Genomic DNA, 23,382 nt, shown 5'->3' with positions numbered 1-23,382 from the left:
GCCTCTCATCCTTTGCTGTACACTGTGTGTTTTAGTATTCATACTGACGTTTGTATTTGAGTGACAGTTTCTCCAGAGACTGTGCACAAGCGGCTGAGTCGTCTCATCTGCATTTTGCATACCCGGAAAAAAAGAGAACAGAAAGCAGCCGAAAGCATCAGCGGGCAGGCAGGCACTGCGTGTGTCTTTACGCTATATGTGTGTTTGCATGCGCATATACTGTATATGTGTGCGTGTGTGTGGGTGCGTGTGCGTGTGCGTGTTGCCTGTTTTTTGGTTCTGGCAGCTTCACTGGCCCCAGTGCCGTGGCTGTGTGATGTTTAAAGGACGTTTCAAGGTCACAGTTTCGACAGGGTGAAGGACTTCCTCACTGACTCCCGGCATATTAAACATTTATATATTTCTGTAACCGGATGAATTATAGATCGAACACGCAACTGAACATGCTACAAAGTGGCACCATTGAGGTTGGATAATAGACATATTTAGGGGTATACACAACCAGCTGTCCACTTAGTCTTCCCAGGGCCAAGTGGGGCCTGTTTCAACACATCAACAGCAACGTTGAAAACGGTCCCACTGTAGTATGTGATATATACTGTAGCAAGAGATGGAGGATGGGTGGGTCTCTATGTGTTGGTAGAGACAAGAGGTCCATTTGGCCACTGACACATAAATATAGGTGCCTTGGTTGGTAAAATAAGATCATAATTCTAGAACCTTTCCCCACTTCTACGTAAATAAAAGGAAAAGCTATACCTTATGAATTATTAGAAAACAAGCAAGTGGCAAGTACCGTCATACTGCCTGCCTATTTGCTCTTGTCACTCACTGTGTGTGTGTGTGTGTGTGTGTGTGTGTGTGTGTGTGTGTGTGTGTGTGTGTGTGTGTGTGTGTGTGTGTGTGTGTGTGTGTGTGTGTGCGTGCGTGCGTGCGTGCGTGCGTGCGTGCGTGTGTGCGTGCGTGCGTACGTGCGTGCGTGCGTGTAACGTTGTTCACAAGAGACAGAGGTAGGCTATAGCAGTCAGTCCCATCAGTAGCTATCGACAGTAGTTTGAGATTGTAATATTGATAGTGAAGGCAGTTGTCCCATAAGGGATGTGTATTCCAGCAGTAAATGCATATTCCCATCAAATTGACTGGAACATTCCCCTTCCTGCAGCATAACTAGATGGAAATGGAGGAAATGTGACTTCAGATGCTTATCAAGACTGATAAACGTCAGTGGCGGGCTCGAAAAGCACCCGTCAAGTCGCTATCAGGGGAGGCGAGTGAGCACGGAGCGAGTGAGACGGGTAGGCAAAGAGCGGGGGGAAGACAAAGGGAGAGAGAGAGAGAGAGAGAGAGAGAGAGAAAGAAAATGGGAACGACAGTGAGATAGATCTACTCTATCTCTCAGATGCACGGCACCCCACCGTGCGCTGTCGAACTTAAACGCCGTTCCAGAATTTTCTATGGCAATCAGCCCCCGCGCCTTCTATACGTACGTTGCCTCGCTGGCACATGCTACGGTATATGAGCATAGATAGTCTCCTGCGGGTATTTTCAATTACTCTGCACTGTAAGGCAGTAGGGGGGATTAATCTGCTCGTTTGAATGCACGCCACACTCGACGGTTTAGTTGGTATGCCGCAGGCCTATCTGTTTAGCTGCACGAGTATACATTTAGGCTTTTGTGTCTTACTCCCCTCTCTCCTCCTGCCGCAGTAGAAGCCATTTAGAATTGCACCAGTCTGTCATTAAGTTGCACTGGAAACCGATTTTCACAGAAGATGCGTAATCAGCATAAAATGCATTTGCTGTGTGTCCACTGGTGTACTAACTTTGTTGCAGCTTTGTACACAATGCTTGATATTGTTTATGAAAATATCAGCACACTCACAATCAAAAGGGAAATATTCGCAACCGCTGCATTGACATTGACTCTACATACAGTACTGTAGGTGATTGATAACTGTTTCTGTATTGCAAATACTGGAAATAATCTTTGGTGCATGAAAAATATATTGCCACTAAGGAGGAACAAATGTATGCTGCTGTATCCATTATAAGAATTGTGTGGCCATGAGGCTAGTAGATGTCTAGATAGATGTACTGTTGTTGTTCAGCAGTCCCCCAACAGTGAATTAGCAATGTTCTTTCCATCTGCTGTAGTTCCTAGTTATTCAGCATTTCCATCAAACTATTTACTCATTTAGAAATATGGACGGCTGTCCTTTGCTCTTGCAGCTATTTGATTATGAGCTCCGGTTCAGGGCTGAATCAATAACCAAATTAGCTCCAAGACCCCCACACACGCGCACACATGCACACAACACACAACACACATGGTTATACACGCAAACTCACACACACAGCACCTTGGGATGTGGAATCAATTCTCAAGTACAGCAGTTGGTTAGTGTCTATGTGATTTAGCTCTCTGCCTCCGCTGCAAGGCATGCACACACATGCACGCACGCACGCACGCACACACATGCACGCACGCACGCACGCACGCACGCACGCACGCATGCACGCATGCACGCACGCACGCACGCACGCACGCACACACACACACACACACACACACACACACACACACACACACACACACACACACACACGAAACAATGATTAGATTAGGAGGAGCTCTGCCTCTGCTCAGAAACCTCTAGCCGTGTGTGTTTGTGTGTGTTTGTGTGTGTGTGTGTGTGTGTGTTTGCGTGCGTGCGTGCGTGCGTGCGTGCGTGCGTGCGTGCGTGCGTGCGTGTATCCTTATCCTGACAAATCTTTGCTGTGCTTTAGGTTTTGCACTTATACCGTACAGGCAGGATGTTTGTACCACTTTAAGAACTTGTTCCAAAAAGCTTATATTACTCGTCTGCAGGCCACACCCCGGCTTTAATTAAAACTCTGTGAAAAGGTTGTGAAGATTGCCGATGAATGGAAGAGTTTCATGTTTCCTTTTCAGCTGTGAAATATACTTAGTAGGCCTACCTACCTGCTTGAGCGGAGGTAGTTTTAGTCGGGAATTCTACATCAGTCCACAAGGCTGTTTGCTCAGGTGTACAGTAGGATCACAGCAAACAGGAATGTTAGTTTTAGCTATACAGGAAAGCAGCAAAAAGGAACGTTAGTTTTAGCTATAGTCGGCAACAGTGAGATGACACCTTTGTTGAATTGCTACTCTCTGACCCGCTTTACAAGGGGACACATATGTATTCCTATAGTGTGTTTGCGTGTGTTAGAGCATATAGAACAGGCAGCCTCAAATTGGTGGTTTCTTGCGCAGGTGCGAAGCTGCTCTCAGCTGCCAGCTACTTGTGGAGGCTGTGTCCTCACTCACGACACCTGGTGCTGACTCTAAAGGAACACGCCTGCCTCTCCTGCTGTCTGCCGTTTCTTACGTTTGTTTGTCCAGCCCCGGTCGTCTGTTCCAGATGGATTACATTTACAAATTACTTCAAACTCACTCAACCCCTAGAAATGCAGAAAACAGATCCCAGACCACACCCAGGGCTATGGAGGAAATGTATTGATGTAATAATGCTAGTTGAGTTTGAAGGATGATGCTGAAATGTCACTTACAGTCACGCGGAGACAAAATCAATCAACCAAACATAAACATTTGTGGAAGTCAACCAGTTAGGTTAGACCTTAATTATTAGCAATGACCTTTTCTGTCAATGTGTTTGTAGTGGGAAAAAATCAGACCCGTGTGAACTGAGCGGTGAAACTATACTTTTTATATTTACTATACTATACTTATTATACTTATTACAGACAGACAGACAGACAGACAGACAGACAGACAGACAGACAGACAGACAGACAGACAGACAGACAGAGTCACATGTTAGAGTTACTTTCTTTCTTTCTCTCTCCATCCATCTCTAAACCCCTCTCTTCTCTCACACAACACACATATGGATAGCCAGGATAGGTATAAACTTCTCTAAAACCTTTAAACACTTTGATGACATTTAATTGAAGAGGGAATCCCACCAAGGCTTTAGCCGTTTTAATCCACCATGAAGTCCTCGCTAAAACATGACAGTGATCGCAGCCGCCTGTCAAGCCCAGGGGATTACAGCAGGACATGCAGCGATACACAGTCAAGTCATCTCACTGATTTGACTTAGCTGGGTGCCTGTCTGGGTACTGGTTGCTTCCAGCTCTGGCGCTGTGCAAGCCGAGCGCTGCCATGGGGCTGTCGATTGGGTATTTGATGCAGTTCAAGGGTGAAGGCTAGAGTTGCAGCGCTACAGGGTTGAGATTGGAGTTGTGTGTGTGTGTGTGTGTGTGTGTGTGTGTGTGTGTGTGTGTGTGGGTGGGGGGGGGGGGGGGGGGGGGGGGGGGTCAGTCAGGTAACGAATGGAGCTGGGAGCCGGGGAAATGGACCTGAGAGGAAAAGGAGAGAAATGAGGGACGGCGACTTGGACAGGCAAGGCAGTGGCCTCCAATTCCCAGACCCCCATGCAGGCCTTGTGCTGCAAGCCTCAGCCAAGCAGCTATAGGCAGGTGTCCAGCTGGTCTCACACCCCCACAGGGGAGGGACCACGGAGCACCAGCCACTGGAGCTGCACAAATTGAAGTGTCATCTCCAGAGTCAAGATGCTCACCAATTTTCTGCATGCGTTGGTGCAGAGCTGGAACTCGGCCAGTGGACAAATGGCTCCAGCTCTCCGCCTACAGTTTGGCTGAGCAAAGGGGACTGCGGTGTGTGTGTGTGTGTGTGTGTGTCTGTGTTTGGGGGGTTGGGGGGGGGGGGTATTTGTCATGCAGACTGTTCAGTATTTTGACTGCCGATATAATTGTAGAATAAAGTTAAGTAAAATGCGATGCTGCTCTTTGAGTTTCAAATGACACATAACATTACCATAGGAATTTTAATTAAGCGATATTACACGAGAGGGTGTTCTTTATCGTCATTTATGCACGCCTGCGGTTCCGAAAGGTATCGCAGAAGTGCATTAATGACGATAAAGAACACCCTCTCGTGTAATATTGCAATAATACAACAGTTACCCTTAAAACTAAGATAATCGTCGAAAAATCATATATTTTTTAATGACAGATATAGTCACTACGACCACAAATGTCCCAAGAAACTAGCTAGCCTAGCCACCGAGTCTGCTGCGCTCTGGGAGGAACCTCGGGTTTAAGGAACGGCTAGAAGCTGTTTCAACCAATCGGATTGCTTCCTCGAAACGACCTGTTGTATAATTGTGAATATGGCTCTGTCCTCATATTAATAAATGTTAATTCATCCATTTGTAACCCAGAGAGTGTACAAATATAACCAAATGGATTGATTTTGGTCCATCTGGTTACATTTGCAAACTTTAAAAGAACACATGCGTTTTCCCTGTGTGAGAGCCAGGCTGCCTCTCTCTTGTATAAATGTTGTTGAAAGTCAATAGAAGGTATCTATAAAGAGCCAGTCTGACTTTCTCCCCCTCTGGCAATTAGAGGCAGCAGCGGTACCCTGTCATCTCATGACCTCTGACCCCATGTAAGTGTGCGTGGATTACCCAAGGGCCGAGAAGGGGGTTGGGATGTGTGTGTGGGAAATCTGTATCGATCCTGCAGAAACACACAAGCATCAAGAGAGAGAGAGAGAGAGAGAGAGAGGGAGAGAGAGAGAGAGAGATGCCAAAAAGAAAAGAAAGAAAGTCAAGCCAAAGTGAAATGAAAAATTGCTTCCGCAGACGTCTGGTGAGGTCTGGAACATTTATTATTCTGAGTCACAGAGAGGAAGGAGGCAGCGGAGGAGAGAGAGAGGAGGGGAGCAGGGAGAATCCATTTGGTAAAGTAGATGCGGATCGATGAGGGTGGAGGCAGGCCGGCCAGAGTGCATGGGGAGGAGGCGTGTGCGCGAGTTAATATGTATGCACTCGTGCGTTGTATGTTGGTGTGTGTGTGTGCACGCATGCATGTGTGTAGTGTTGGTGTATGTGAGCTGGTGTGTGTCTGCTCTGCTGCGTGCGGGCATGAGGTGTCCCAGATTACTTTCCCTGATTGATCCAGCGCAGCATCTGTCTGACCTGCAGGACGTTTCAGAGCCCGGAAGACACTGGGCGAGGGAGGGAGACAGAGAGAGAGAGAGGGGAGCAGGAAGAGAAGGGAGAGAGAAAAATAAAAATCAATAGAGCAGACAGCATTAAGGGAACTTCTGTGGCCAGGAGTTCAGATAGTAAAGTGGTATTAATCTCTTTGTGTCTCCGTGGTTTGATAGTTTCTCACTGTGGTGTGACTTGGTAGGAGTTTGGAATGAGTTTAGTGGCAGTGGGTGTGGAGTGGACCCATAAGACAGAAGAACACGAGGTCACAGTGTCACACACACGTCTAAATTAATTTCACCAAAGTCTAAAGTCCAGAGTTTCAATTGAACTGGAGATACAAAACATTTGCATTTGCACACTATCAGTTACAAATGGATATTTCACTGTGGACCATACAGTACAAGTAAGACGCGTAAACGCGGGAAGCGAACAGAGCTGTTGTGGCAGTCTGACACACACACACACACACACACACACACACACACACACACACACACACACACAGAGAGACCTCTGTATCGTTCCAATTTCAGTTGCCCTCTGGTGGCGGGCGGGTGGTGTTACAGCGTGACACACACACAGACAGACAGACAGACTGACACACAGACAGTTTTGGCCAGCTTCTATAGTTAGTGCTCACTTCGTTCGCAATTACAGTGTTCATTTAAATCAGCATTGAACACTCTTACTGTCAGTTCACTTGACGTTTTCACACCCACTTCATCTTACTGGCTATATCCTGAAGTTGGCAGAGACAGATTTGAATAGCAGATGAAAACAAGGTCACTAAGATGTTGAAGTAAGCAACTGTAACGAGACTCCTGCCGACTCGCTTGCCGTCAATATCGCCTTCCCGACGTGTCGGAACCCGTTGATGAAGAACCGAGCATGTTCGGTTGGTTGCCGACCTCGGGAGCCGTCGATATATGATATATGTTGTTGTGTTGAGGGGGTAATTCCACTGTAGAGTGAATCTGTTTGTCATGTTTCAGGGCTGACTACAGGTGTAGTGTGAACTAGATACCATATTATTCTCAATCTCAACTCTCAATTCTTATACCAATCAATGAACTCCAAAGCACAGCTAGCAAAATGCTACCAGTTGTGTTTTGTTTTCGTTGTGGGATACAGAGAGGTTGCCAGATTCTGTGAGTGAAACAAGCGACCAGGTCTATGAAAACAAGCCCAAAAGAAGCAACCAGTTTCAGTACTCCCAGCAGACAGTCGCGTCACGAAGATGCAAGAGCAAGAGTCACTTCCTGGTTTTTAAACAGCTGGTGGATGGAAAATGAAGCTTGCGCGTGGCTGCAACTTGCAGCGTGGGCACCACTTACGCTGCAAGTTGCGCGTGACTGCAGTTTCTTTTTTTTCTTCTAAGGCATGGCATATGTTAGAGCCCTAAAAGTCCATAGACTTGGCTGTACTCTGTTTGTTTAAAGTACTCTAGACTTGGCTGCATATGACGCAATTTTGTTGGAGGATCTAGTGTATCAAATGCAGATCTAACTGGGGGTCCTTGAAATTAAAAAAGTTTGATAATTGCTGCTATTCACAGTGTGCCCGTAATTGAATATGTGTCCACAGTAGAGTTCCTCCTCTGCAGTCTACAGCCTCCACCCATCCAGCCAAAGTCAGGTCAAATTGATGGTCTATGCTCTGTAGGAGCTGGGAGGAGAGGAGAGGGGGGGGGGTGGAATAGGGTGGCATCAGGCCAGTAATAAAGGTGGTAGTTTTATGGTGTCACAATGGCAGAGGAGTGGGGAGGAGAAAAGAAACGAGCAAGGTGCAAGGGACAGGAAATTAAATTACTTCTCAGTCATGTAAATCTGGCCATGTAAAGGTTGACTTTACAAGGCTGTGGAGAGAGAGAGAGAGAGAGAGAGAGAGAGAGAGAGAGAGAGAGAGAGGGGAGAGATATTCTGGCTGATCGCAAGGTGGAGTGTATAGGTAAAAACCTAGATTAAAGCCATGAATTTGTCGTCTGTGGCATGGCAGCCTGTTAGAACACAGCGCTGTACTGTACAGTGTACAGTACTGTATACAATACGTCTCTGTATAGGCAGGACACGCCGCACGTCCTATTTGACTGCACTACCCAGAAACCACTGGCGGGGAGCCTGAGGAGACAGGAAGCACTTTGTGGCATCAAATATTAATGGTTCTATAGAGTGTATTGATTATATAATAAGTCTCCCCAGCATCTGAGCGCCGACTGAAATGTATTCCCTGAATAATTGAAAATGCATCCATGAGCGGTTTTTCATCCCAATGGTTTGTGAATGTAATTGCATTGCGTCTATATTCTGGTGTTATTTGGGATTTCATCAGCACACTCACATGTGTGTTCATGTGATAACCTCCTAGACAGAGCGGAAATAAAGAAAGACGAGTTTGTGTGTGTGTGTGTGTGTGTGTGTGTGTGTGTGTGTGTGTGTGTGTGTGTGTGTGTGTGTGTGTGTGTGTGTGTGTGTGTGTGTGTGTGTGTGTGTGTGTGTGTGTGTGAGTGTGTGCGAGTGCGTGTGTGTGTTCGAGATTGTGAGAGTGCGATTGTGCATGCTTTATCTTGCTAGTATGTGTGTATGTACAGTATGTATGTATGTGTGTATGTGTGCGCGTGCATATGTCTGTGTACTATGCAGTTAGTGAATGGTTGAGCACTGCGTTTTGAACAAAGCGTTTGGAAAATGGAATTCAGAGACTCGTAAACACAGTCATTTTCCTCTTGCAGACATAACGCTCCTTTGCACTGCTCGTTAGCTGTTTGAAATGGAAACCCATATGCATCTGCTTGCTGCTTCTTGCATTTGTATCACCATATTTTGAACATGCCACAATAACACTGCCCTGGCTGCTTGCTGCAGCACACCATTGCGTTTTTGCTCTGACACAGTCTGTAGTCGATGTGCAGAATGGGTGAAAAATGCTTTTGTTGTTTCACCTCTGCCTAACGTTTCCTTTTTTTCAGGGTTAGATTTTCAAGTGACATTTTAAAGTCAATGAAAAACAGTGGCCAGGTGTATAATGCAGGCTATATATAGTCCTCTGCCCTCTGCAGTAAAAAGAATATTGGTCCACAATAGACTATTATTCGCAGAGCGGCCATTTTGGCATTATGTGGGAGTGGGAAGCCCCAACCCATCGGGGTGGCTCCTGTGTGAATATGGTCATTATCTGGTGGCTTCACATTGTTGCCCTGTCCGTATGGGTTTAGGCTTCAATTTGCTGGGGGCCGTGGGGGATGTAAATCCATGTCTCTGCACTTTTGATATCCCCCTCTCCCCCCTCCATTTCTTTCAAAAAATCACCAGTTGGGATATAGACAGTTTACCCCTGCTTCTGGTCAGTCTGATATTCATGGTTGATAAATGTAACAATTTAACTAAAATGTATGTTAACAACATTAAGCCTGGTGTCCCTGGGTGTACTATAGCTGTCCTGGGTACTGTCCACTCCTCCTGGCCTGCTTCAAATAGTTATAATCCGGCTCACACCGGTTATGCCTACTTTAACATTGAGGTGGTCTAAGCACATTAAACGCTTTGTAAAATACATCTGGAAAAATGTAGCATTCTTATGGGCAAAAATGTGACGCCATTGGGATTTTCATTACACTACAGTATGAGTGTGCATTATATACAGCCAGTTTGGCCTTTTTATATACATTATGTACAGTGTACAGTAACCCTTTGGCCTTCACGCAGACTAAAACAAAGGTGGACAAATAAATAAATACAAATAAAAGAATAGCACAAAACAAAGGTGGCAAAGGTGGACAAAAAAAATAAAGAAATAAAAAATACAATATCACTACTATATTTTCACAGTACTGTATATAACCTGTCAGCAGAGGACACAACACTGTGAAACCTCTCTCTTCACTTAACCTCTCTGCCCTTCTGTATCCTGCTCTTCCTTTTCGAGCTGACAGTTCACTCTCATTTAGACCCCCATTATGCATCCTTGCTTAAGTTTACAAGACACATTGACAACAGAACATGCAGAGTCTCGCTCCCTCTCCCTCCGTCCTTGTTCTCCTTCTGCCATCTCTCCCTCCCTTTGAAGTATTGGAAGTATCTTCTTCCCCATTACTCAACCCTTCGTCTCTTCTCTTCCTGCGCTCCTCTCCTTTCCGTCTGATCTCTCGCTGCCTCCCTCTGTCTCTGTGAAGGAGTAAACGAAAGCAGAGGTCAGCCCTCCTCTCGGTCTCCACTCCGGCTAAATTGGTTGCTCATAGTGGCTGCAGCCAGATACAGGCGTTTGAGCCCTCGCTCGCTCAGGAGAGCCAGAGAACAGACTTCCTCCTCATTTGTGGTGCTTCTGTCTCAACAACCAGCGGCTTGTTTACCCACAGAGAATGAGAGGGAAACCCTCATTATAAACTCTGCCAAGGTCACTTTAGTCGCCGCACAAGTCTGCCTGCTACAGCAGACACATGCACGCATGCACACTCACTCACTCGCACGCACGCACTCAGTCACTCAGTCACTCACACGCACGCACACACCCACGCACCCACGCACGCACACAGTTATATAGTGTTATAGTGTTATAGAGTTACTGTATAGTGAAGCTCTCGGTGAAGCTGTTGAAATGATAGACACTTAAGGCTACTAGTAGCCTACTGTATATATTAGGAACGTACAGAGAAGAAATAGACAGTACCTTTACAGTATCTTGACCATTGTATACAATATTATTGACCATCAGTTTGACTAATCCTATTTTTCTTCTTGTTGTTTTTAAGAAAAAGTTAGTTCAAAATTCAATAATGCCAAGAAATTTCTTTCTATATTGGCCATGGTTTACTAACGCAACAAAAATAAAAAAAACACCTATCTTTGTTTTAGTGTGACTGGTGGGGTTACTACCAAGGTGTCTACTGTATCAAAGCTCAGGCCACTTTGTACTTTGAGGGGTGACATGACAGCTGAGGAAAGCAGAAGGCACTTCAAGGTTTTCTTTAACCACTTTCAACCTGGCATCCTTTAAAATAGCATACATTTTACACAAAGTGTAAAATAGGGCACAAAGTGTAAAATAGGGCACAAAGTGTAAAATAGGGGTTAATTGGCCATTTGCAGGAGCCGTAAATCCAACACGCCAGAAGGAAGTGGACTCCACTGGAGGCTCCACTTCCCCCTGTTGCTTCTGTTGCTTGATTTGCGGTTAGTCGCCGCTCGCAATGCAAAGTCGGCGGGGTTTCTGTAATGAACCACCTCCCTCGATCCTGACCCCAGCCCCGCCCTGCCCCCCTTCCCCCCCACCCCACCCACCCCTCCCCTTAAATACCCCTCTGTAAAGTGAGTGTGTGATGTTGACCAATGGGCCCTGCGTCCCTCCCCCCCCTCCCTGTGCTCCGCTCCATAGGGGTCGACAGAGACACAGTGGCGTCAGGCAGAGCTCCCACAGCTCCAGGGCTGGGCAGAGAAGGGACTGCTGACACAGCCAAAGATGGTAAGGAGACTGCTGCATGCCAAATGGATGGCTCCAGCCATTTTACACACCATGAAGTAATATGATCTGATACTGCACGCACGCACGCACGCACGCACGCACGCACGCACGCACGCACGCACGCACGCACGCACGCACGCACGCACGCACGCACGCACACACGCACACACACACACACACACACACACACACACACACACACACACACACACAGCCTACATCTATACTGTATGTGTGGAGGTGATGCTGCTGACTGAGACAGCTGGAGCATGGATGGGGTGATGTTGATGGAATGAGTGTAGAGAGGAGAGAGAATTGTGAATTGTGCAGAGGTTGTGCAGAGAAAGCAGGTATTCTCCTGTTCCATTCAGATGGTAAATAAATAGTGAACTTTGAAGCAAGTAAAAAGCAAGAAGAAAGCAAACCCTAGCCCTAGCAGGGGAAAAAAACTGCGAATATAATATGAATATAGTTAAGAAAACTGTTACAAATCAATAATGCTCAGGAAGGCGCTAAGCCCAAGGCGCATGGCCCTTTGAGGTTTTTCTTTATTCTCTCTCTCTCTCTCTCTCTCTCTCTCTCTCTTGCACTGCATGAGCATTTAAGCTACTATTAATAAGCACAGAGGAGATTTACCTCTGTTACAGTTAAGGACATTCCAAGTCATCATTCTCAACATGCTGGGTTTAAGAACGACCATTGGTTAGCTTGCGTTCTGTACCATTTTGCTCTTGAGGCTAGCCAGCAATGTCTCACAATTCAGCTTGCTGCTCACAAAGGATTGCCAATGTTAGCATCAAAGCCCTCAATGCTGGTTAGTTCTGTCCACTAGTCAGTCAGTTTTATGTTTTGTGAGAAAATAGCTTGTGTCTTGAGGGTGACTCATGTTCCCTACAGCTAAGCAGAGATATGTTGTGTTGTGCCTAATCAGGGGACATGCAGTGAGAAACGTCCATATCGCCGGGCTCCTCAGTAGGAGGGTAGGGAGAGCCAGAGAGACCACCACCAAAGCCAAGTGGGCCGCTGAGCTGTGCTTGCGCTGGTGGGCAGGGACAAGGAGAGGAATATAATTGGCCGTCGGGACTCGGCAGGTCCCTGTTAATTAGCGGTGGCCATTTTGGTGTGAAAACTCCTCAGAATACGTCCCACAGAGTTGAAAGTCTCTCTGACAGAATGGAGCGCAGCGGGAAACGTAAACAGATTTAATAAGGCCCTCTCTCCAATCAGCTCTGCTATGGCTCTCTCTCTCTCTCTCTCTCTGTCTCTCTCTCTCTCTCTATCTCTCTCTCTCTGTCTCTCTCTCTCTCTCTGTCTCTCTCTCTCTCTCTCTCTCTCTCTCTCTCTCTCTCTGTCTCTCGCTCTCTCTCTCTCTGTCTCTCTCTCTCTCTCTCTCTCTCTCTCTCTCTCTCTCTCTCTCTCTCTCTCTGTCTCTCGCTCTCTCTCTCTCTGTCTCTCGCTCTCTCTCTCTCTGTTGTGATAGCGATGAGTGAGTGAAGAAGGATACTGTCAAAAGGACAATTTGCGAGGAATGAAGCAGACGCAAGGTGGACATGTGGCTTGTACTCTCTCCTGGAAATGTGTGGACTTTGTCCAGCCACAATGGGGTAGAGGATGAGAATACAATGGAAAAAAAATAACAGAAAAGTTGAAGCATTAAAGAGATTTACAACAAATGCACCTTATGGGAAAGTTTGCCATTTTCAGAATTATATATTCAGATGATAGTAAGTAACTGATGTAGTGAGACGGATAGCCTTTATGTTTATGTCCTTTTTGATATGTTTTAGTTTGTTGTTGGATCTTGTTGTGTGAGTGTGTCGTGCTTTGAGGAAACCCTCGAAAACAAGATGCTGCATGTCAGGGGGCTTATCATAAAATAATTTAAACAAAAATAATGATAAAATGTATTTTAGATATGTATGTATAACAGATTTAAAAAAAACATTGAGAAGCATTGGAAAGTGCATGAAATTAGCATTGTGCTATATCAGAATCAGAATTTATCACAGTTTTACAGGTAAAAAAAGTGGCTGAAATTGTGTAGTAGTTCAAGAACAACAACAAACAAAGAAAGGGAAGAAGAGAGAGGGGGGGGGGGGGGGGGACAAGGTAGGAGAAGAAAGAAATAAGTTTGATCACATTTACCACAAAAATAACAGGTAAAGGGTTTTCTTATGTGGTCTTGGCTATTTACAAGCTTTTGCCACAAATTGTACAACCAAAAGGTTTCTTAGCTTTAAAAAAAAAAAATAGTCCAACCTTTTGATAATTCAGAAATAGTAGTTGTTTTTGGTAGTTATTTTAGCTCAAACTACATTCTTCTACATTCTGGCTGTGTACGTGTATTTAGATAAATAAAAACGAAGAAAAAAAGTGATCATTTGATTTAGTCAGAAGAAATTCACGTTAACTACTGCGTTTGATTTTAGGCAAGATTCTGAACTCTTAAAAAAGGATCATATTTTTCTTTCATACGTCAGTGTTTCTAGTTTGTGAATAAAACACATATTGTTTTGTTCAACACAGCATAACAGGCACAGCAATAAGTATATTATGGGCTATATCTTGTGCCACCCCTTCCCCTTAACCCTAAACTTATTTACCATGTTTTACTATTTTTAAAATAGTTCAAATAGCCGATCTACAAGCTCACACCGTGTCGATGTAGATCGGCTAGTTGAACTGTTTAAAAATGTTTTTCAAAATAGTACAAAATGGCAGACAACTTTAGGGATAAGGGGTAAGGGGTGGCTCAAGATAGGGCCCTATGTACAGTAGGCCTATGCAACTTACTGTATGTTGGCGGTGTTGATAGGCAGACGCATACAGTAACAACAACTTACATCATAACGTATTACTCAGAGTACAGTACTAAATGCATCACATGGAATGCAAGATAAACAACAGAGTTAGGGACACTTTATATATATAGTTAGGGAAACGTGACAGACTATAAATACTTTTCAGTACTACATGCTGTGTATATTCCACTGAATATGGGGCAACAGGGATACCTTTTGGTCAGGCAGCATGAACAGTAGGACAAATGTCTTCCTGTACCATTGTAGCAATGTCTCTATGTTCTTATATGTTTCAAAAGCCACTCCATCTTACCCCTGTTGTGATTAGATTTAGATGTGTCTGCTCTTTCCATCTGGGGCCCACTGATATTAAACAGAATATAACCCCCAGCCAGAATCAGAGAAACACACAAACACGCAGCACCCTTGCTTAAAGCTCTTAATGCTCTGCTTTCTCATCTAACTAGAACGACAGCCTGAAACAAAACCCGATAATTTGATCAAACATATGCAAGTGGATGAATACAATGTACACGTACCAGTAAGCATTGAAGGGAAATGGGGATTTATTTAAAAATGTAGTAGAACTCTCTTCAGCCTGCCCCATGTCATTCTCTATAGCCCCTCTCGGAACCCCCGTAAAGGTTTCTGACATTTGGATGTTTATGTCTTTACGGAGGGTCCCTCCCCATCTCTCCCACGCTAAATGGAAATTATGGAATACAGACGTACATAGCTTCGGAAATGGCCGTGCTGCGCTTTTTTGATGGGGGTTAGATGTTTCAAAAGAAGCATATAGGAGCTATAGGAGACAATGGAAACGTCAGAGAATTTTCCTTTGGCGCAGAAGCCGTTAAGTATTTTTAATCTTTGTTTGACCGTTTTGGCAGCTCTGAAATTCTCTCTTCCTTCCTTCCTTGACTTCCTTATTGACATCCCATTGTACCGCCACCAGCACCGACACTGGCTAAGTGGCTAGCTGCGCGTCCCTACGTTCCTGCCTCTGATCTGCTCTGTCGCAGCTAACCAGTGTCGGTGCTGGAGGCGGTACAGTGGGATGTCAATAAGGAAGTCAAGGAAGGAAGGAAGAGAGAATTTCAGAGCTGCCAAAACGGTCAAACAAAGTAACGGCTTCTGCGCCAAAGGAAGATTCTCTGACGTTTCCATTGTCTCCTATAGCTCCTATATGCTTCTTTTGAAACATCTAACCCCCATCAAAAAAGCGCAGCACGGCCATTTCCGAAGCTATGTACGTCTGTATTCCATAATTTCCATTTAGCGTGGGAGAGATGGGGAGGGACCCTCCGTAAAGACATAAACATCCAAATGTCAGAAACCTTTACGGGGGTTCCGAGAGGGGCTAGTCATTCTCCTACTTCTGTCTGTCTGTCTGTCTGTCTGTCTGTCTGTCTGTCTGTCTGTCTGTCTGTCTGTCTGTCTGTCTGTCTGTCTGTCTGTCTGTCTAAAAAAGTCAGTCAGTTAGATGTGGTTGCTACCTCCCAGAAGTGTCTGCACCTACAGTATCAAAGCAGAAGAGGACTGCATCTCAACGTGTGCATGAATATTTAGCTGTTTATCTTCTCTGTGTATCTTTTTGTGGTATTTATGGGTGTTTAGAATTGTGACTACTGTGTACCGTGTGTATTTACTTTGCGACATTGTGTTGTCCTGAGAGAAATGTTGTGTTGCCATTTATTGTTCTTGTAATTTAGTCGGGTATGAAAATGAGAGCAGTGGTGTGCTGGTAGACTCAGTGGAGTCAGTGTAGCTGATATATGAGGTTTGTTAGAGCCCGGCTGATGCCTGATTTTTGGGTCCTAGATCAGGGGTTCTCAAACATATTTTGCAAGGTACCCCTTGGAAGGGATACATTTTTATCCAAAATGAGTTAATAGCACAGGCAGACTCTTCACATACTAGAGCATGTCTGAAATAAATGTCAGAGCTGAAATCAACATGTAAATATGAAATAAATGCTTAAACATGTAGCTAGGTGTAATGTTAGAGTCCACAGAAGTGAACCTTTCAAGCCTGTTTTCTCAACTCGCTGTTTTCTGCAAGACATTACTACTCTATAAGCCATATCTCCAAAACTGGTGGGTCAAACTGAACAACCAAAATGTCAATTTGAAGCTATGATTCTCTGAACGAAAAATAGACTTAGCCTTGGTCAGAAACGGTCACATATACTTACAGCCTTACATTTATATGCCATTGGAACTATTTGTATTTCAACTTTTCAATCACATCACATTTTCACAACTTTTAATTAAGATGCTACTTTAGAACAGATGTAGACCTATTTTACAGTGCAGAAACATAATTGCCTTCGTTGATGCATTAACGAGTGTCAACAACCATCAGCTGTCACATGCACGCAGCCTCTGCAGTGCTCTAACGACTGGAGTCTGTTTCATTTCTATCCAAAAGCCCTTGAATGATGCAATATGATTAAGGATTACTGATTACTGACCCCCTGGCTATGCGTTGCAGACCCCCAGGGGACCCACTTTGAGAACCGTGGTCCTAGATCACTGATTATAGTACCACATTTTTTACCGATATTTTGTATAAACAAAAATAAAGGAATCAATAAAAGGGGGAAACAGTGCATAATCTTAAAATCAATGTGAAGATTTAAGTTTCTATTTGAGAACATTTAACTTATAAGTTAATCAAATCAGAAACAAAACCTATAAATAACTTTTGGTATACAAATGTTTTATTAAAGTTCAATACAGGAAAATGAAAAGAATGCTTTAATTATACAATGAACAAGCAAACAAGTAAATATAAAATACTAGAAAACTGAACTGTAACCATTGACTTACAGTACACTAGGTGGTGGGATCATAGCTTGGCCACTTTCACCTCTCTCCTAGAACAGTAGTACCACCACACATTACTGCACGCACGCACGCACGCACGCACGCACGCACGCACGCACGCACGCACATGCAGTATACTGTAGGAGGTCCTCTCCAATGCAAAAATGTCTTTGATCTATGATAAGAATAAAAATAGATTTAAAGTCTTGCACTTATTGTGACTACTTTAACCCTGGTGTCCCGATTTTGAGCATTATTGGTGAAAATATATATTTTGAGAAATATCAGATTTACAAGCTCACAACGTGTTGCACCACAACGCCTTGTGAGCTTGTAGTGCTGCTATTATTTAAATAATTTGGAACGTTTTTGTGGTTAAGTGGCAATACATTTTCATATATGCTGTATTCCCAAACAAAGTAGCCCTTTCCCATAAACGCTCCCTCCTCCGTTGTCCCCTCCCCATCCCCCATCTCTCCTCCTCCCCCCAGATCATCAGTAACATGGAGGCCCCGGTGACAAATGGCCCCAGCGGCGGGGGCACGACAGCCAACGGGCCGACCAGCAACAGCCGCGGCTGCCCTTCGCCCATGCAGACCGGCGTCACGGACGACAGCAAGACTAACCTCATCGTCAACTACCTGCCCCAGAACATGACCCAGGAGGAGTTCCGCAGCCTGTTCGGCAGCATCGGCGAGATTGAGTCCTGCAAGCTGGTTCGCGACAAGATCACAGGTATGACAATTAAGCCATTTATATTGTACAGTCGGTAAAATCCTCCGTGTTGATTTTAAGGGAAACGTTGCCAATTTTCAACTTAAATAATTTGATCCGATGTGAGGATATCAATAATATAGTGTGGCAAAAAATACCGTAATTTCTCTGTGAAATGTTGGGGTCGGGATATGATGTGAAACGCATCTCCATACATCCGATAATGTTATTATTATTAAAAAAAAAGAATGCCACACTACTTTACCACATTATGAGAACAGCAGGATTTAGGATGAAAATCAGCTAAGTTTCCTTTTAACACTTTCGGAGAGAGTGTGCTGTAGCCCACAATTACCTGGATGGCCTGTGTCTCTGCATGATTGCATTGTGCATACTGCATAATATTGTCCATGCAGATGCATCACACAGACTACAGTTTGTCTGCAGCCTGTGGTCTGAAAGAAATGTTACTAGTGCAAATTTACACATGCAAGAATGTTATGTTTACATATTTTCACAGACATAACACAGAAGTTCAAAGAGGTAAATCGGGTATGACTGGGCTGGCACAGGATTATGCACGCCCCGGGTCAAATACAATTTGGAGCTGTTCCAAAAAAAATGACTGAAGTGCATGCAAGGTTTCAGTGCCTGGAGTAGAATCCAACGCTAGCCTCCAATGTGTGCTCAAATGCTGTAGCTCATCACTGCAGCAGCAAAAGCTCCACATGTTCTCTAGAGGTGTTTGAATTAAGCAGCACTTCTATGTGCTAATCGTGGCCTTAGTCAGGGGGCTAGTGGCTGTGTGGGTGGCCATACAGCAGATGGATGAGGGGGTGCCGCTCTCTGATAATGCCCCATAACGGCTTTCATTTTAGCTCCTACTTACTGACACTCCTCTCCTGATAATCTCATTAAAGAGAGCAGCGGGCAGATGGGCAGTCGCCCCACAACACTCTGGCATTCTGGGATATTGTGCGGGCGCACACACATACTCCAACGCCTTGCATACAGTGCATACAGTACGTGTACAGTATATGCCATCATTAACCACTTGTATGCCATATACTACTTTGTCATATGACGAACAGCCAAAATACAAGCTATCTACAAGAATCTACAAACTCACTACATGTCGCATCGTGAGGCATTGTAGGCTTGTAAATCTTCTATTTTCACTAATTATGAAAAATAACGTTTTTTTTAAAAATTATTATTGGAATGTTTTGGAACATTTTCGAAATGTCCAAAATAGGGATACCATGGTTAATGTAACACATGATTAACTTAATTGCCAGAATTAAAAAAGAACAATGGATTTAATATAACCCAAGTGCTAATAACATTGGCAATTTGAGCTATATTCCAGAGATGAATGGTGAACCCATTCTACTCCAATACTGCTCTGCTCTACAAAGTCTATTTCTACAGCTTTGTATGACCATCCCTTCTCCTTCCCTATAATGGGCCTCAAAATAGGGCTTGAGAGTCACATCCTACCAGGATAATGAGTGCCGGTGTGTGTACAGAAATACACACGTCAACCACAGGGACACAAATGCTCTCACTACTGCCATCATCATCTTTATCTCTCCGCCCAATTTTGTCCCTCCAGTGTGATTTCACAGCCAGACAGAGGAACCAAGCTAACAGCGGATATTTGGAGAGAGTTTAAAAACAGACCAAATTGTTGCAAACCTGCCATGGGGCCCTAAATGTAGGAGAGAGAGAGAGAGTGAGAGGGGAGAAAGAGAAGCATTTGTTCCCTCACTCCCGACACCATTTAGGGTACTATTCTGCTCCGCCGCGCTACAAGGTCTCTCTGATGACTTAGCATCCACTCAAAGAGTGGTTATAAATAAATCCTGCCCTGCCTCTGTCTCCCCCCATAGTGTATACGCCGGCGTTGCTCTCCCATGGGTGCAATTTCCTCGTGCAAACTTTTAGGCTAACAAAGCACCGCTACCTCCCCGAGTTGAAAAACGCAGAGAGGTCTTCCTCGTGCGTGCGTGCGTGCGTGCGTGCGTGCGTGCGTGCGTGCGTGCGTGCGTGCGTGCAGTAATGTGTGGTGGTGTGCGGTGGTGTGTGGTGGTGTGTGGTGTGTGGTGGTACTAATATGTGTGGTGGTACTACTGTTCTAGGAGAGAGGTGAAAGTGGCCAAGCTATGATCTATGACCTAGTTTACTGTAAGTCAATGGTTACAGTTCAGTTTTCTGTGTGTATTTTATATTTACTTGTTTGCTTGTTATAATTAAAGCATTCTTTTCGTTTTCCTGTATTGAACTTTAATAGGGAAAATAAGATGGAGGCGGGTATTTTGGCAGGTATGCACCTGCATCCCTTTTTATCTTAGGTCTTATTCAGAGTAAAAAACAAAACAAAACAAACTCAGTGTTCATTTAATTCACAGCATGCAGCATGGGTACATTTTTGCCAATTTTTCAGGGGAATAGTGCAGTCTGTGGAATATTTTAAATCGTATCAGATTTTGTCTCATGCAGAATGATGAGTTGATTACAGAGATGCTTGTGCTCCAGATCTCTTCTGGAATTTCCAGCCCCTAGGTCTAGTTACCATGCTAGTTTATTATTCCTCCAAGTGGCAGCACACATGTCCTACCACTAGCCTACTAGTAGTCCACTTTCAATAATTGGAGGTGTTATACGAGATGCCCTTTGGACTAATCCACATTTTTACTGAGATTTGGTTGGCTAACAGGACAGGACAGACAGATACCAGACTGGGCTTCAAGCCAGAGCCACAGCGTCGGCTAACTTTCATTGAAATGATTGGCCGCGCAATTCACAAATCTTGGCATAGACTGTGGCGGCTTTTGAAGATTGTTTACCACTGCTTGGAATAATCTAGTCTTCTGCAGGACATATACATTTTATAGCCGCACTGTTTGAATTTAATTGTTCACCTCACCCTGTAGTAGAGCAAAGTTTAAGAAATACATTTTCTCATTTACAAAACCTATTTTTAACCACAATATACTTTAAAATAGTTTATAGCTTAAGGGGCTGTGACCATGGAACATTTTAGTTTTTAGCTGTCAGCGCCATGCTGCCATGCATTTCTTCTATGGTAGACATAGACGCTCATCTTCCTACTGTAGTGATGAGCATCATGTTTCAGCACTCTCAGCGTCCATCTTTCTTTGTCGGAGCGCCCTGGGCGCCTCAAACTGAAAATTGTTAAACGTTCGAGAGAGGAGTGCTGATCATCAATGTTGACAAGGAAACAAGGCCCAGCTTGGAAGCGTGACGTCACATCGCCTTATATTAACCAGCGTATAACTAGTAAGACACCCTGAGACACCCTGAGATGCCCTGAGAAGCGTATCCGCACGCATCTGCCTGGGTGACGGCAGACTGCTGGGCGAGCGCTGGCGCTTTGGCATGGGGGGTCAGATCAACATATGGAATGAATTCTGTACTGGCCATATATGGAGCGTGTATTGAGTGTATTGAGTATTGTACAGGAGTTTGATGAGGTCAGATCAACATATGGAATGTCATAACAGGTCAGCTCCATATATGGAGATCTAAGGGTGGCAGTGGGGGCAGTGTCTTTTTTTTTAATATATATAATTTTTATCTCACGATTTTGCAACCCAGTTTTTTCACCCAGTGCCAATTATCTAATGTAATCCTGGGCGCTACACTTCCTCTGCCAACCTGGGGGGGCAGCAGACTGACCTCATGCCTCCTTCTATGCATGAGGAGTCCAAGCTGCTTCTTTTCACCTGACATGGGGGAATTTCCCTGGCCGGACGTAGTGCGTGGAAGGAACACTTTATTCCGACCAGTTCCTTTCCCCTCCATCAGGCGCCCCGGCTGGCCAGGGGGAGGTAGTTTTAGAGACCAGGATTACTGCATGTTTTTGTGAGGTTACTTACTACTTACCCTAGGGGACACAGGGAGAACATGCAAATTCCACACAGAAAGGCCCTTTCGCCAACCCCACCTCGGGTATGAGCACTGACGCGGAGAGGGAACACGCCCCCCAGTGCCCACAGTGTCCCCAGCGGGAATCGAACCCAGGACCTTCTAGCTGTGAGGCAACAGCACTACCGACTGTGCCACCGTGCACCTGAGGGCAGTGTCTTGAGTGTACAGGGTTTGATGAGGGCCCAGGTAGGGCTGGGCCTTAATTTTGAGAACTCTAGTTTTCGACGGCTGCCGTGTCCGGCTGCACTAATAACTTTGGGGCAGGCCCGTCTAGAGTTTGAATGGACAGGTATCAGTCAAAAGGGAGACATCAAAGAGGAAGGACAGGTGGGGACAGGATCAACATATGGAATGTCAGAACAGGTCAGCTCCATATATGGAGATCTAAAGGTTTGAGGTTTGAGGTCAGATGTAGAGTTGCTGGCCGGCTCCATATATGCAGATCTAGATGATGATCCAGTCTTCTCCATGTATGGCTATCCAGGGTTTGATGAGGTCAGTGTCATGATCTTCATATGGAGACGGCCATATGAAGCGTGTCACGAGGGCCACCCATGTGATGGACGGACTGACTGACTGACAGGTTTTGCAGGTTTTCATAGTGATCTGCGACCTACTGTCGCAATGAAGAGAAGTGCAGTAGTGCATGGAAGAAAGAAACTAATAAACTATCTGTGAAATACTAGGATTCAAATGATTTTGACAGATCCTCACCCCTTATTAACTCACCTATACGTGAGTTCTCTCTAAGGTAATAGAGAACCTTGACAACAATCAATATCACTTTACTACGCAGAGGGCTGGAGAGACACATTCAAAGACAACAAATAACGCACATCCTCCGTCTTTGGCACTGAGCCACACTGCAAAAGCGGCAAAATCATAAAACGAAAGGAGGGGGCTCGCAACTCACTTTAGATGCTCCAAATTGAAGAATCTGAAAACATTGTTCATGCACTTTATGCTGCTGTAAATACATGTATTTTGCTTGGAGAGACATACAGTCATTGAGCGGTGTGGACAGACACAGACCTTAAGGTTAACCAGGGTTTTAACCTGGGTATCCAGCGCGAGGAAAGAATTCTGCTGAAAACAAACTGCTGAGTTAAGACAGAATGCTGTTCAGAATGCCTGGCCTAATTGTGCTAATTGTCATCCAGTTGTGGTCCTACACAGTGCTTAATTTCTAAATTCTTAGGTGCCGTAGCTCGGGTGCGTTTTTTTATCCCGTTTTTTTTGCCTTTTTTTAGCACAACCAACGGGTGGCGGAGCGCCCTCTACAGCTACTGGAGCTGCCTCTACAGGTACCAACCAATATTGTATTAACACAGAGCACCGAAGTCTGACGTAATTTACACATCCTACCTGGTTCCACCATTTTGAATTCCCATAGACTTTCATATTAAGTCAAATGAAGAATTAACTGATGGCGAGAAAACAGTCAGACTGCCTCTACAGGTACCAACCAATATTGTTTTAACACAGAGCACCGAAGTCTGACGTAATTTACACATCCTACCTGGTTCCACCATTTTGAATTCCCATAGACTTTCATATTAAGTCAAATGAAGAATTAACTGATGG

The 23,382-nt window shown here is 44.7% G+C and overlaps 1 protein-coding gene across 8 annotated transcripts in view; it reads left to right on the top strand.

Annotated features, from left to right (window-relative positions):
• elavl4 (ELAV like neuron-specific RNA binding protein 4) overlaps positions 1-23,382 on the top strand; it is a gene marked incomplete at its 5' end in the record, with an annotated part of 95,343 nt that overhangs the window by 24,999 nt on the left and 46,962 nt on the right. For 6 of the 8 annotated variants that reach the window (XM_079505222.1, XM_079505221.1, XM_079505220.1 and 3 more), the window contains 2 exons: positions 11,415-11,501; positions 17,622-17,865. In XM_079505222.1, the coding sequence (XP_079361348.1) occupies positions 11,415-11,501; positions 17,622-17,865 (331 nt within the window). The remainder of the gene's footprint in view (positions 1-11,414; positions 11,502-17,621; positions 17,866-23,382) is intronic. The other 2 variants (XM_079505223.1, XM_079505224.1) reach the window with 1 other exon arrangement.

The sequence above is a fragment of the Electrona antarctica genome (genome assembly GCF_951216825.1).
Source record: "Electrona antarctica genome assembly, chromosome: 7".
NCBI lineage: Eukaryota > Metazoa > Chordata > Actinopteri > Myctophiformes > Myctophidae > Electrona > Electrona antarctica.
Note: the sequence above shows the minus strand (reverse complement) of the source record. Positions and strands in the feature narration are given on the sequence as shown.